We start from the raw sequence: 16,456 nt of genomic DNA, 5'->3' as shown, positions 1-16,456 counted from the left end.
AGTGAAATAGTTCCTGTTCTCAATGAACTTAAATTCCATTGATGTAAGGAAGATGTACACGTGTAAGTAAACATAATCCATGTACAAAGTGAATACAAAGTAATCCCAAGTGCCTACTGGTATCTGAGGAGATGAGAAAAGGCAAAGAAGGATGAATTGATAATTAATAAAATTATAAAATGGAGGCAGGCATGTCTGGTTCTTTGGGAACCTGCCATGAAGAACCATAATTGGCAGCAGGAAGTGGGGTGACAATCATACATCAATAACCCCAGAAGGTACAGAGATAAGTAGGGATGTGAGTACAAAGATTGGGAGGAGAGTAGAGAACATCACTCACATAATCATGGATGGTGGTTTTGCAAGCTCTAGGCAGCAGAGACTTTATGGAGATGGAAGAGGACTTGGGGGACAAGAATTTGAGGTTTCATTTTCATTTTTCAGGGGCAGGGGAACAGGCCAATTCTTATCGGTGCCACTTTGGATTAGTTTATTTATTAACATATTCAAATCTTCTCAAAGTAATCAGTAAAACTTTAGCATCTTTTGGATGTTCTGCTGGTCTAAAACTTTGGGGATCTGGAATTTATATATCAGAGGACTAGAAACCTTGACAAACAGTGCCTAGGTAGCTTCCCCTGCTTCGTCACACAATTTAAGGATATTAATTTTGATTAATAGATGATATAATTTATAAATGATGCATTTATAAAGTGGTTACCATACACCAGACACTGAGCTAAGTACTTTAAAATATATTACTTTATTTGATCTTTTTTATTTATTTTATTTTAATAACAAATTTCCATGTAAATTTTTAAAATATTTTGTCTGATCTTTAAAACAACCCTGATGAGAAGGTGCTCTTGTTATCCTTATTTTAACATTGAGGAAACTGTGGCAAAGAACTCACATAGGATGTGGCATTGGAGCTGAGCTTTAGAAGTAGAGGTTCCAAGATGTGAAGGTAAGGAGGGAGTTCATGCTAGACATAGTACACCCATGTATATAGAAGCATATGGTGTTTATACTTATATGCATAAGTATAACATATATATATGTGTATATATACATACAAAAGACCTACAGAAATTGATTGAAAAGGATAGTCAAAAGAATTAACAGGGGACAGCTGGGAGGATTGAGAGTCAGGACTAGAGACAGGAGGTCCTGGGTTCCAATCTGACCTCAGACACTTCCCAGCTGTGTGACCCTGGGCAAGTCACTTGACCCCCATTGCCTAGCCTTTATCACCCTTCTGCCTTGGAACCAATACATAGTATTGATTCTAAGACAAAAGGTAAGGGTTAAAAAAAAAAAAGAATTAACAGTTTCAGACTCTAGAAACCTGGTGGTCTCAAAATCTGTGACAACTCTAAATTCAATGAGCTTATTTGTGAATTTGAGCACATCACAAAATCTCAGTTTTTTATCTATAATTCTAAAAGGAAAGATGAAAGGATCTTGGAGATCTCATCTACTTCTTCATTGCATGATTCAGGAATCAGTCAAGGGCAGGTCGAAGGTAAGACTACAGGGGAAAGAGCAAAAAGCTTGGATTTAGAAGGTCCAGTTTAAATCCTGACACTTATATTTACCTCCTGAGCAACCCTGGGTAAATTTCTTATGTCTTTTGGCTTCAATTTCTTCACCTGTAAAAGGGTAGTATTTGATTAGAAGGCCTCTGAGACCCGCTTCCAGCTCTAGCTGCATGATCCTGTGACCCAAGGTTGGATGTAACAATCAATCAAGTAGTATTTATTAAGAATGAAAAAAAAATGGAAAGGAAGGGATCTAGCAATACAAGGTATCTATATCATACTACAAACTAACTATACTACAAACCACAAATGATCAGAATACTTTGTCATTGGTAAGAAATGGAGAGATCGATCAATAGAACTTTGGCACTGGTTAAGAAATGGAGAGATCAATCAATGGGGCAGATTAGGTATTCAACACACAAAAGCAAATGAACACAGTAAGTAGCCTACTGTTTGACAAATAGAAAAACCCCAATGACTGAGGTAAAAACTCATTACTGGATAGAAATAGCTCAGACAACTAAAAGGCATTCCGGCAGAAATTAAGTATAAACCAATACTCATACCATATACTAAAATAAGCTTTAAATAGATACCTGACTTAAATAATGAGTGGTATATTTTAAAAATGGAGGAACATAGATGAAATAATTTTTAAAATTAAATTTCAGAGCTACCTCCAGGGGAACAATTGATGCCCAAACAAGAGATCGAGAAGCTCACATTAGAAAATAATTATTTTGATTATACAAAATTTAAAAGCTTTTGCACAAACAAAATCAATATAACTAAGATTAGAAGAGAAAAAGACCTTTACAGAAAGTTTTCCATTTCCAAGCTATATATGAGGAAATTGTTCAAATTTATAACAATAAGAGCAATTATCCACCTGACAATCAAAGAATACAAACATGTATTTTTCTAAAGCATACATCTGAGCTATCAAAAATCATATGAAAAATATCCTAAATCACTAATGATTAGAGAAATGCAAAAACACATCTCTGAGATTCTACCTCACTTGCATTAGGTTAATAATGTTGACAAAACAGGGAAATGACAAATGTTGCAGGAGGTCTAGGAGAACAGGCACATTGATGTACTGTTGGGGGAGTTGGGAATACCCATTCTGGAAAGCATTTTATAACATGCCTCAAAAGTTACTAAACGGAGCATAGTCCTTGACTAAATGATTCCATTACAAGGCCTGTTTCCCAAAGAGATCAAAGAAAGGGAGAAAGGACTCACGTGTACAAATTTGTAGCAGCTCTTTTTAAAAATTAGATAATGTTTGTATAGTACATTGCACAATGACTGACAAATACTAAGCTCTTAATAAATCAAGTTATTATTATTTATATATAATTATATGTAATGTGAAATTATATGTCATTACAAATGAGCTACTCCCTTCTCCCCTTTTTTGTGTTGGCAAAGAATTAGAAGAAACTGGGGAATGTACCTATCAATTAGGGAAGGGTTTAACATAATTATCTTATGTAAATGTAATGGAACTGGATTGTTCTGGAAGAAATACTGCAGGGGGCAGTTTCAAAGAAACCTGGAATAATTTATATGAACTCATTTGGAGTGAAGTATTCGGGACCAATAATTCAAAATAAAAAACAATTTTGAAAGAATTAGTAATTTTGATGAATGCAACAACCAACCATGATTTCAAAAGACTGATGATGCGTGCTACCCTTCTTCTAAAAGAGATGATAAACAATGTATAAAATAAGACATCTTTTCTGGACATGGTCAGATGGGAATTTGCTTTATTTTACTAAATGTATTTGTTACAAGGGTTTCTTTTTTTTTCTTTTGCAGTGATGGGAAGAAGAGAAATTGATTTTTGTTCACTGCAAAAAAATTTTCAGTTAAAATACTGACTAAAGAAAAAATGTGTTAAAGGGGACTGTAAAGAATGCTCAATAATAAGAAACATTTATTAAACACCCACTGTGCTAGATATTCAGTATAAAAGATCAGAATGAAACACTCCTTGACCTCATGCAGATTTCATTCATTCAACCTCTATTTCTTAAACTAAAAATGATTTGTTTATCTTCCAAATCATCACTGTTATTTGGAATCCATTTTTGACTATCAGCTTTCCTTACCATGATAAGTAAAAAGCTGTGAAGGTATATCTAGGTAGTATACTTTTGATAAGTAGCACTAAATGAATTCCACAAAATTATGCAGATAATCTATTATATACACATATATACACACACACACACATATATAAATTTGAGAGAGGCAGAAAGGACTTATTAAATTATTATGATTTTATAAATAACTTTATAAATATCTCATTTGATCCTAACACCTCCTGCAAATTGGATGCTATTATTATTTTCATTATACAAATGAAGAAACTGAGACAAACAGAGCTTGAGTAATTTTCCAAAGATTACACTGCCAGCAAGTGTTTAAGCCTGAAATTGAACACAGGTCTCCCTGACTCCAGGTTCAGTGGATAGTGCCAACTAATTGCCTCTGATGATAAAGAGAATGTGGAGAAGGAGATGGATGAGAGACTTCAGTGTGGATAATGAGCCTCAAAGGAAAAAAAAAGAACCTCCATTTCTTAAACTAAAAATGATTTGCTTATCTTCCAAATCATCACTGTTATTTGGAATCCACCTTCCACTATCAGCTTTCCTTACCATGATGAGTAAAAAGCTGTGAAGGTGTATCTAGGCAGTAAAACTTTTGATAAGTAGCACTCAATGAATTCCATAAGGGTCATTTAGCCAGCTAAAAAGCAACGCTCTATTATCTTCCACAGCTCGGTTAAGTGGTACACATCACTTAATACTCCAAGACATCATACAGTTGATTCTCTGGTAAGAGTCTCTAAAATGACATGCTGTGAAATGTTTCAAGGATACTTTCTGGAGCTTATGTGTATTTGAATTTTCAAAATCATCAGAGTCAGATAAATCAGAAACTGGAAAGCTGGAATATCTTTTGAAAATACTTTTTTGGTGATGATCTTTTCCAACCAAATACTTTAATGAGAAGACAACTGTCCATCTAGAATAGAAATATCTGTTAATGCAGGTTACTAGAGGGCAGTGGTCAGAAGTGAAAATGAAGAATTGTAAATACAAACCTTTTAAAGTCTTTTATAATCTGGCTCCTGAACATCAACCCAATCTTATTTCATATTATCCCAATGTAAGTACTTTCTAGCACAAACTGGCCTGTGAATGATTTCTTGTAGGTGAACTTCCATCATTTCCTACTTGTCTTGGCACTAAGTAATCTCCCCCAGGTACAGAATGTACTTTTTTCTAATCTTCATTTTCTTCAAAGGGCATAAATGCAATCTCTTATAAAATACTTTTTTCTGTTCTCTCCTCATGCCCCAATTATTAGCATTCTCTCCCCCCTTGAAATTACACTATTGAATAAGTCAAACCAAGAGAACTATCTATATAGTGACTATAAGAATGGAAATGAAAAGGACCGAAACCATAAAATAACAAATAAAATGCTTCAAATTAACAAGGAATAAGTTTGACGTTAAAGAAGAGATGGTTAGATGACACATCTCATTCCTTTGGGGAGGTGGAGAATTCAATGGACTGAAGCTCAGCATTTTAAAAAAGGAATTGCAATTTTTTTCCATCATCCATTTGTGCATTTTAATTAATTATTATTTATTATTCCTTTGTTATATAAGATGCCTCGCTAAAATGAGAGAAAAGGGAGAAATTTAAGTTATATAAAAGATATCAATAAAATTTATTTTTAAAATAAATTGTATTACTTTTCTATGTTCTGTTATTTCCTTAAAGTACCTGTTTTATCCCCCTTGTAGAGTCTAAATTCCTTTAAGACATTTTTCTTTTTCCTTGGTGTCTTCATTCCCTAGCATATAGTAGGCTATTAATAAGTATTTGTTAAATTCAATTGTTTAGAATTTTAAACATACCAAGGATTCTTTCACTATTTAAAGTAACTCTGCTACCATTCCTTATCTGAAAAGAAACGTTCTTTTAAAAAAACAAATATTTTTAAGTGCCTACTCTCTGCCTAGAATTAGGGTGACAAGGAAAAAAAAAACAATAATCCCTGAACCTATAATGGTTTCATTACCTACCACATCTTATACCTAGTTTTCCATAAAAATGTAAATGATCATTATTTGAGTAATATTTTTGATTTTGCTTAGGTTTTTCATTTAGCAATTTTTTAGAGGACTATATATCTATATTCAAATCCATCTATCAAATGAAGAACCAGATCTCAGTTTTAGTACTTGCTATATCTGTCATATATCAGCTACATATGTTAACACAGAATTCCCAAAGATCAATTAATTTCAAAAAGTTCTGAATACTTGAAAACGACACAGCTTGAGAATACATATACACTGGGCTTGTATGTTGGCATAGCAATTGAATATTTACAAAGCTCATAACAAATCTATAAAGATGGTATATTCAGGTAGTTTTGTCATCACCTCAATTTGTAAGTTTCCTCCAACAATAGAGTTTATATCTGCCCACACCTGACCATATCCTCCAATAAAGTGGCCACAAGAAAACTCAGCATCCTAGAGGTCTCTCTCACTTCCCTCTAAAATTGCAAAACTACCAAAAAAATAATTCTGATTGTCTACCTGACCTGTCTCATTTAACACATGATTAGTTCATAATTTCATTCTGGCAAACAATTTTTTGATGATGACATCTTTTACCCTTCTTCTTCATTGGTCATTTATTGTCAATGCTCATACCCACAATTCTCCCCTTTACTTATTTTATTACGATATGCTATTCATCTTTAATTCTTCAGAGACTATTGAATTTTTTGTTTCTCTGACATATAACGACATTGGTAAAAATTGTTGGTATTAAAAAGGCGGGCCTTGGTTTTCACATTTTCACACAAAAAAATGAGTTTTGCAAACAGCCTAAGAGAAGCCATGCCCTTTATCTTCCTCCTGCTCAACTCTGGAACCAATTCATTATCCTTCTTTACTCTCTGTCCCAGAGAGATATCAATATTTATGAATAAGTTGTAGGAGTTTTTTCATTCAAAAGTATACAATGATCTGGGAAAAAGATATTTTTTATCTACTTGGTCTTTCTTGTGTGAAAGGTTATACCAAGCTCTTCTGAATCAATAATTATTTCTTCTAAGAGTCTCTCCAGTGTTCTGAGTCTTGATGCAATCAGCATAATGTCATCCAAAAAAATGGAGAAAATCTAAATGGAAGAAATGATTGGTTCTACTTAGACCCTGCCCTGGATCTCCTTCATTAGAGGTAAACATATATTTTCTTATTTTATGCCTCACTTCACATTTATGATGAGGTCATTAGACATGATTATTTCTCTTACATATTTTATGGAATCTTCAATAATTTTTATGTGTAGCTCAGATTTTGTTGGAAGAAAAAACTCAAATATCGAAGTGGCAAATGCTTGTTGATTAGTACAAATGCAATCTGCTGTTGAATGCTACCTGTGAAAACCTGCTTATTTTCTACCTTTGCTTATTCCTTCATTCAGAGTATCCTTGGTTTGTATACAGGCAAAGCTCATAGTGATTTTGTAGGGTGAAGTATTATACTAATTAATATGTGAGGAAATGGAGGTTCTGGGAAACTAGCCATATAATTAAGTGTAGAATTCCAGATTTGAACCCAAGTCTCCTTAATTAAGATTCAACTTTGTAAGTACATTTTTGTGCAACTCTGAAATTTATCCTAATTTTTGGGAAAATTATCAGGGAACTTAGGGGATATCAAAACTTTGTCCAGCATTAATATAAGTTCTCCAAATGGTGATACCAGATTGCAACTGTACAACTTAGATGAAGAGACTTTCATTCAGGGACAGCAAAGTAAAAGAGTAGTGGTCTAGATAGTGTATACACTACAATAAGTTCTAAATGGATACAGCACCTAAAATATATCACATCATTAACAAATTTTAGAAGAGAATGAAATTTTAACAGAATTATGGCTAGGGGAATGAATCTTAATACAAAATGTGGATGTAATAACGAAAGATTAAACAGATTCAATTCCATAAAACACTTAAAATATTAATGGTTTTGCCTAATTATTTTTAATGAGGGTAGGTTCTATTTGGGTAAGGTAGAGAAGTTGGGAGAATCATTGGGAAGTGTGGATGATGTAAAAAATCATCAATAACAATATGTATCAATAACATATTGAGGGAGCAGCTGGGTAGCTCAGTGGATTAAGAGCCAGTCCTAGAGACGGGAGGTCCTAGGTTCATATCTGGCCTCAGCCACTTCCTAGCTGTGTGACCCTGGGCAAGTCACTTGACCCCCATTGCCTAGCGCTTACCACTCTTCTGCCTTGGAGCCAATACACAGTATTGACTCCAAGACGGAAGGTAAGGGTTTAAAAAAAAAAGAAAGAAAAAAATAACATATTGATATCAATAATATATTGATAAAAGGAAAAAATATTAAAATGGAAGGAAGATATAAATAGAGGAAAGAAGTCCTGAGTACTTTTGGCTTTGTTGTGTTCCAATCATTTACTACTAATTTGCTGTGTGATCTAGGGCAAGTCTCTTTACTGATTTTATTAGTAAAATTACTTAATGGGAAATTAGCATCCCTTTAAAATCCCTTCCATCTCTAATATATATCTGTAAGCAGTAGATAACCCAAATATCTACTGTATTCCAAACACTAGGTTGTTACTGAGCATACAATTGATTTTAGGTCCCTAAGTTCAGCTTCAAATAGATGCTTTCTACAGGCCTCAAAAAATGCTACATCTCTGTTTTCTTTTGGTTAGTAAAGAGTACAAAAGAAACAATCTTTAGGAGTTTTCTCCATCTTGATGCTGAATTACATTATTCTCTAGAGATAGGAACAGAATGCTCAGTTTGAAGCCAGAGTGTTCTTATTTTAGAACTAGATGAGAGACAAATGATATCTCTGGATTTAGAAATGTTATTGTTGTCCCTCCCTCCCTGAACCCCAAAAGTCTGGTGGATAGCATTTGGTTTTTTAAAAAAATGAAATTAAAATGAAAAAACCTCCTCATTCTAAAGAAATAAATCCACACCTTACATATGCTCATTTTTAATATATCAATGCTTATACATCTCCAGTAAAAATTCTAGGAAAAATTGCACTGTTCAGACAAATTTCCTCCCCTCCCTCAAATCCCACCCATCTCCTATGGCAATAATGTAACCTACAATATATCATGACTGCATGCACTTGCAGACATTTGCTGATGTTATCAATTTCAGAAAAAAAGGATCACAAGCTGATTTTGTGGTCCAAGGACAGCAACTGTCAAGAAAGAAGACATGATCTCATAGAAAAGGGGAGCCAACCCCCCCCCAAAAAAAAAACAAAAAAAACCCCAAATGCTAAACACTGCCAGGGAAAATGCACTAACAGTCACATTATATATTTGTGTCTCATTCTCCTTTATTTAAGAGCAGAGAATTTATTGTTCCACCCCCTTGTTTTTAAAAAAAGAAGCCAACAGATTTTTCAATTGCTTAATTTTATGGGTTTTTAAATTTATTTTATTTTTATTTATTTGTTTTAGGGATATGCCTCAAGGCAGAATGCTAACTTTCAAGATAGGTACTATTAGACTTTATCACAAAATTATCATAGCCCAAAGTCAGGCACAAAATTGTAACTCAGTGACTTTTTTCATATGGTGTATATATATATATATATATATATATATATATACACACACACACACACATATATATATATATACACACACACACACATACACACGCGCACACACACAGATATATACATTAATTTGGTATTTCTAGTAATAATTTCTAGTAATAATAATAACTCTTTCATAATATTCTTTAAATTCTGCAAAACTTTTCCTTTATTATAATCCTGAGAGCTAAGTAGGAGTTTATTTTTTACATTTTTATAGATCTGGCCTTCTCATTTTATCTGTCTAAAAAGTTTCCTACATAAAAATTCCCTCCACTGACACAGGTCAGCAATCATCCCAACAATATAGGTCGTAAAGAGATGCTTGAGACATAGAGAGAAAAAGTGATGTTCCTAGAGTTCCTATGTGTCAGAGATAGATCTTGAAACTTGAAACTAAGTTCTCCTGATTCCAAGTCCTACTCTTTACCCACTATACCTTTATTGCCTCTAAGCTAGGTTTTATAAGTATTTTTATGTAAGTTTTATAAATGAGGAAACTGAGCATTCCAGTGGGAAAATGACCTTTCCTAAGTCACACAACTGGTAGAGCATCAGGGCTGTGGATCAGATCTAAGTCTCACCAATCTCCAAATCCAGCAGCATCCTTTCCACACTTCTCCTTCTGTTGAGGAAACTAAGGAAATACACCATGATGAGATCTGTGATTTGACAGCTGGCCCAGCTGTATGTTTATAACATCTGAAGGCGCATATGTCAAATCTTTAATGAGTGAAGCTCAGTGGCATCAAGTATTAATGAAGTTTACTAATACAGCTGACTTGATTATATTAAATAGACACCAAGAAATGATGAAAAGCAAGTAAAAAATGGATAGAAGTTCTCTACTTTCTAGATATGAAATAAGCTTTCATCATTCTTTTAGGACATAAAGGGAATGTAATAAGATAACAACAACAACAAAACGGAAAATGACAATGACACAGATCTGAATGAAGCAGAAGGTTACTATGTTTACATAATAAAACTAAAGACAATGGCGGAGTATTTCAATGGGTGATACAGAGACAGGAAAAAAGTCATTTCTAAAATACATAGAAAAAAATCTAAAATAAATGCAGAAGATGCAAACAGGGAAATTTTGTTACTACTTCATTAAATTTCATACACTCAAAAACAATCTTCATAGTTTGGCTTCATCCATAATAATATTTTTGTGGACTTTGTATAAATTGAAAAATAAATAATATTACAATATTATTTATTACTGTATTAATTGATTTATTAATAAAATAAATAAAATGAATAAATTGATTATGAATATTTGTAATGGTAACAGGTTTTCTTTTTCATTTTTTGTCAATTGGAGAAAAGGTAGGAGAGTAAAATGCTTATTAATTGAAAAAATGGAATGTTTTTTGTTCATTATTGTTAAAATTCATAATTAAAAAACAAAACATTTAAAGTGAACAGTGGAGAGATCACTAAACATTTTTTGTAATCTCCCACAAACTTATAAAAATGAAAATATAGTTGTGTGCTCCTCCCTATATGATGACATCACAATCTTAATTTATTCACCACTTACTACAATAACATCACAGTTACTAACTTGGCATCCTATCCATCACGGTTGACTAGGCCACCTGACAGCCAAGAAGAATCTTGAAGAAAGTATCTCTTTAAAATATAGAGACAGGCTGATGCATATTTATCTTACCTTAAAGCTTTTAGCCCGAAGTACATAAAAAGCTCTTTCCCCAAAGTTTCCACACCACTGTAAACACATCCATTAAGCAGTCCTGGGAAATTCCAACAGGAATCTTTATTACTGTTCAGTGGAGCAGTCTAGTAGGAAACACACATACATACACACAAACACAACAAACAAAATTATAATTCAATTCTTAAACATATTTATATTGCTGCATGCACAGGTGCATCTAAATGAGGTGAGATCTTCTCCAAAAAGTCAGGTAATGCAATCAGCCATTTTCAAAGAGAGGAGACTCTGCCAAATTGCTCTGCAATCATTTAAAAGAAGATGGAAGAAATAGAGGGTGGGAATGGGGAGAGTAGTTAGCAGACAGCTGGAAGGATAAACTGAAAATTCTTCGTTTAATTTGTTCTTTCAGGGCTACGATTCTGAGCACGATGGTTGTAGAAAGTTGAGAGCTATGCAAAATTTTTCTACCTAAAATGTGAGGTATGTTACACCAACATGCACATACATACACTTTCTCTCTCCTAAGGCAAGATATAAAAATAGGATTTCCAATCCATACACCCCCAGAGCTGAATTTCTCATAGTGAAGCAGATTCCTCAGTGGATCTTGGGGAAAATTTAAGGGGTTTGTACAGACTGGTGCTAGAGAATCTGAAGCCACAAATGAAAAACTGGACTTTCCCCCCTCTGCCTCCTGCTACCAAGGTGATATAGATCATGACTTTGAAGTAGTTCCAAAGTTTTCCAACCGATATAATGTCCAAGAGGTCTCTCATAAACCCCCATACCTTACATCACTCATTACTCCCCACTCCCACCCTTTTCCATCAATTCCCTTTAAACAGAAGCTCGCGGCAGCTGATTAATACATAATTCTAGGACATAGAGTATACAGTCTTAGAGGGTTTTGGTTTATTGTTGAGAATATTTACTGATTAGATTCATTTTTTTTAAAAAATAGCTAATCCAAAAGTAAATTTAAGGCTGGTTTTCATCTAATAACTTAGAATTATAGAATTTTCGATCAAATAATGCAAATCTTTCATTTAAAGATGAAGAAACTGAGGCCTGAAGAAATTAAAATAATGGTGGAGCTGGGACTAATTTCCATTGTTCTTTACATTACACCAAATTACTAATCTCAAGTTAACCAAGTTTTAACTAATGAGGTTCTGCCACAATGACTTTAAGCAAAATTCTCAACTTTTTCCTTTATACTTGAGCTTAGTTACCTTTATCAGCTTTTATTCATTTCCAGGAAAAATTAAGTTCCAGCACTAGTTGTTCTGTTTTTGGCAATATGCCTGTTAGTATGATAAAGAAGACAGGTACACTGGCTCTAGAGTCAAAAGATCTGGGTTCAAATCCTGTCTCTGATGCTTACTTTACATCTCTGGCCTTGGTAAATTAACTATATTCCCCAGACTTCCATTTCCTTATTTAAAAAAAAAGTGAAGGGTTAGTCAAGAATGTCTTTTAGATCTGAGAACACTGAGAGCTACTTTCTACCACATGGACGAGGTTTTTGTCATCAACTTATGATTAAAAGGTACTGTCATGTAATAGCCCAGAAAAAAAGTATCATCATGTTTTTCAATAGAGCTTACAGCTAACCAAGAATAATTTTAAAATTAGTTGCTGGAAACTTATCTTGACCCAAGCTATAAACAATTAGACACTACACACTTGACTTTCTCATGATGCCCTTTGTAATTCTATTCAGCAGTTAATATATTACTTGACATTTACACTTTCCCCCATCCCTCCTTTGTCACACCTAACTATGATTGAGAGAGGTTCCCCTTCCCATTTTAGAATGGCTTAATAATAAGAAATCTTCAAAACAACACAGATCTTTAGAGCAACAACATATGATTTATTGTGCTGATTACCATTTATCCTGCTTATGCATGGTTGAACACACAGAAGACAGACTTTCTCATTGCAGAGTAAGGTTTTTCCATAAATAAATATCTCAGGTCCAGTGCAAGTCACAATTTTTTTTTTCACATATGGAAAAAAGAAATTAGGTGGAGAAATAGAACTGTAAAGGCAATTCAGGTTAATTTCAAGAAAGGGAACAATTGCAACAAGAACAGAATGAAAACATGCTGGTTTTGAGGTGGGAGAACAAATCATATGAGAAAATAGAGTAAAAAAATACAATTTTGATAGATTTAGGAACTCTAATCAACACAATGACCAATCATAATTCTGGAAGACTGAAAAAGAAAACACCTCTGGATAAAGAAATGATGGACTCAGTCAGGATTGAGACATTTTTTTTTTTAGACATGTATAATGTGGGAATTTGTTTTGCTTGACTGTACATGTTTTTAACAGCATTTTCTGCATATATGCTTTGTGAAGGTTGGGGGAAGAGTGGGAAGAAAAAAAGAAATTTTTTGTTGATTGAAATAAAATTAATTTTTTAAAATACTGTTTTCGTAGGGTTTATACCCTACCACAGTTTCCCACCTCTAAAAACAGTTGCAAAGAAATTATCATCTACAGACCTATGTTCTTACTTTCTCATCTCTACAAAACCTGTATGAATGTATTAAATCTCTATTAGTGTATTAGTATACTGATGAAAATGTGATAAGGGGCAGGTATGCTGTCGGATGACTGTTTATAGCAGGCCACATTTTTATGTGCACACCACTGACTTAGAGCTGTAAGTCTGACAGTATTTATTGTTTATTGATTTCAAACAAGCATCTGACTAAATGGAATGGAAAATACAACCTTGAAAATTCCCTGTGGACCATCATATATCAGTCATTAAAGAATACATACAGAAATCACTACAGAGATAACTGAACAACAATTGACTTAGTATTGATATCAAGCAAGGTTTCTTCATTATAAGGACACACTAATCTCTTGATGAGATGCTCTGCTCCAAATGACATTGCATTTAATTCCACTGAACCCTAGAGTATTATAAATCTCCTGAGAGAACTTCCCAGTTAAGCTAAAAATCAATATAACCATCCACATTTACAAGACAAAGTGGATGAATAGCAGATTACAACATGCAATTGGATGAGCAGCCTGAACTGACAGGGCACATAATGAGTGGATACTTCCAATATGGTACATTTTGGATAATAAACACTGCAGATGAATCAAATGAAATTAAAGAGGAAGGAAATCATGCTGACTACTTCTGTGAACATGAATAATGAATACTCTCATTGACCTCTAATTTCCCACCACGGCAAAAAACCATCTCTTTTATGCCAGTCTTCCATTTAGTGATGCCAAGGGGCTGAACATTATGAGAATATCAAGACATCAGAAGGATTTAAATTCCAAACAAGCCACAGGGAAATGGGAAGAAGCATAGAGGGAAAAGCAGATTGTAGCCTGTCACCAATAGTAACTTGTACACAGGGACCAATATTAGATATTGTCAAGGATGTCTATGATCAACAAAGGAGGCAGATCGGTCATGCGGGCTGACTGAGAGAAAAGAGGGAAGCAATTTGCATGGCCTAGTGGAATTGCTGAGATACGAAAACTATAAGAACAAAGGCTCCTGAATAATTGATCTTCTATGAAAGATTAATAGAGAAACCTCAACAAGAATTGCGGAAGGCATGGAATGAACATGATTTGCATCAGTGCAGGGAGTACTTCCACTAATAAAGTCATGGATGCATCAAAGCAAGGGTAAAAAGTCATTGATATGGTTTTTCTTGATACAAGTGGCTTTAATTATGTATACTTCATTTATGCTACAGTCTTTACATGTTCCTTTTTTTTTCTCCTTGATGTTCCAAAATCAACTCCACAAAAGCCAAATGACAGAGGCAAGACAGAGAATAAAAGGACAACTTAGAAGAAAGTGGGAGACACTCCCCAAATTCTGAGACCTATTGGGAAGTGATAATGCCAAAAGGGAGCAAATCCCAGAGATGCTAAGGGACAGAGGAGGCAGGGGCAATGACTCACCATAACCCCACTAGACATCTTAGGGATAGAAGCAGAAGATGGCTTCTTGTGGTACAAAAAGAAGGGGTCTTCCCAGCCCAAGTCTTTGTGATGGTTGGAGGGAATGAGTATTGTGCAAAAAAAGTAGGCTCAAAAATAACGGTGGCGTGATTATTTTTTGAATACACTAAGAGAGCCTTGTCCCATATAGGCTAGATCTCATGAAGGGAGATGGGTTACCTCTACGGAAGAAAAAGAGAACTGATGAGAGCTGTAAGCTAGCTGAGCAACAAAAAGCTGGTGATACATGGCATTTCCTGGAGGCAAATGGGACTGCTAAGGGACTAGCCCAGGGAAGAAAGAAGAGCTAGGAGAAGAAAGGCTAACTAACAGAATCTGAGGAAACAGACGCTGCCGAGGATGTCAGTGACAGCAAAGTGACTATGAAGTGCTAGACTGAAGGGAAATGATTGCAGAATAATGGAAGATATTGCACAGAAAGAACAATGGGGGAGCACTGACTAATGATGCCTGCTGAGAGCAGAAGGGAGTGGGAGGGAGGCAAGCAAAATGGAGCAAAAAGTAGCAGTGATGCCGAGGCACAGACATGTCCCTCCCATACCTGGGGGCCCACAAGAATGATACTCTAAGTCCCAAGCACTTTATAGGTCTCTAAAGGGAAGGTATTCAATGTTAGGATATCTTTACTTCCTTGCTAAAGTGCTGTGTAATGCATGGGTTGATGGGGATATGATTGGGGATATAGACTCTAAGTCTAAACAATCACCCTAGTGCAATTATCAATAATGTGGAAATAGGTCTTGATCAAGGACACATGTAAAACCCAGTAGGGAACTGCATGTTGGCTATGGGTGGTAAGGGAGGGAAAGAACATGAATCATGGAACCATGGAAAAATATTCAAAATTAATTAAATAAAATTTTTCAATTAAAAAATAAAAAACAAAGTACTGTGTAATGTGCTAAATGAAAAGTAGGCATACTCCTAAAAATACTAAATATCTGATATATTCCTTAAGATTTCAATTCAGTAATTCCCAAGCTCTATCATATTAATTTTTCTAACATGCTGTTCATAACATTATATTCTCTGCCATATTAATTTTTCTAACATTCTGTTCATAATGTTATATTCTCTATCTTCCTGGATATACATAAATTTGAAAGAAGTACATTCAAATCATGTACATCTATCTTTTTCTGTAAGTATTTAGATGTTATACAATTTGGTGAATATAGATTTAATATTGATTTTGTTTTATTAGCTATAATATTCCCAACAAGAAATATTTGGAAAATCTCTGCTGTTGAAGGATCTTTTTCTTGCAGAATTATTCTGTTTTGCAACATAAATTATCTTTAGAGACATTAGATGTTCCTTTTTGACATAACATCAATATTTCAATTGCTCTGTTTTTCATTGCTGAGGGCGATTTTAACTGGTGGTCTTTGGTATGCCATACTTCAATTAGACCACATAGCAATACTTTTTCCTTTGACCTGGAAGATATGGAGTTTGGTAATCATATATCTAGCTGAGTTAAATGGGTGGA

At 34.2% G+C, this 16,456-nt stretch overlaps 1 protein-coding gene across 2 annotated transcripts in view; it reads right to left on the bottom strand.

The window, feature by feature from the left end:
• NEIL3 (nei like DNA glycosylase 3) overlaps positions 1-16,456 on the bottom strand; it is a 57,555-nt gene that overhangs the window by 31,162 nt on the left and 9,937 nt on the right. For both annotated transcript variants that reach the window (XM_056802936.1, XM_056802935.1), the window contains exon 2: positions 10,939-11,066. In XM_056802936.1, the coding sequence (XP_056658914.1) occupies positions 10,939-11,066 (128 nt within the window). The remainder of the gene's footprint in view (positions 1-10,938; positions 11,067-16,456) is intronic.

The sequence above is a fragment of the Monodelphis domestica genome, chromosome 6 (genome assembly GCF_027887165.1).
Source record: "Monodelphis domestica isolate mMonDom1 chromosome 6, mMonDom1.pri, whole genome shotgun sequence".
In the NCBI taxonomy this organism is placed as follows: domain Eukaryota; kingdom Metazoa; phylum Chordata; class Mammalia; order Didelphimorphia; family Didelphidae; genus Monodelphis; species Monodelphis domestica.
Note: the sequence above shows the minus strand (reverse complement) of the source record. Positions and strands in the feature narration are given on the sequence as shown.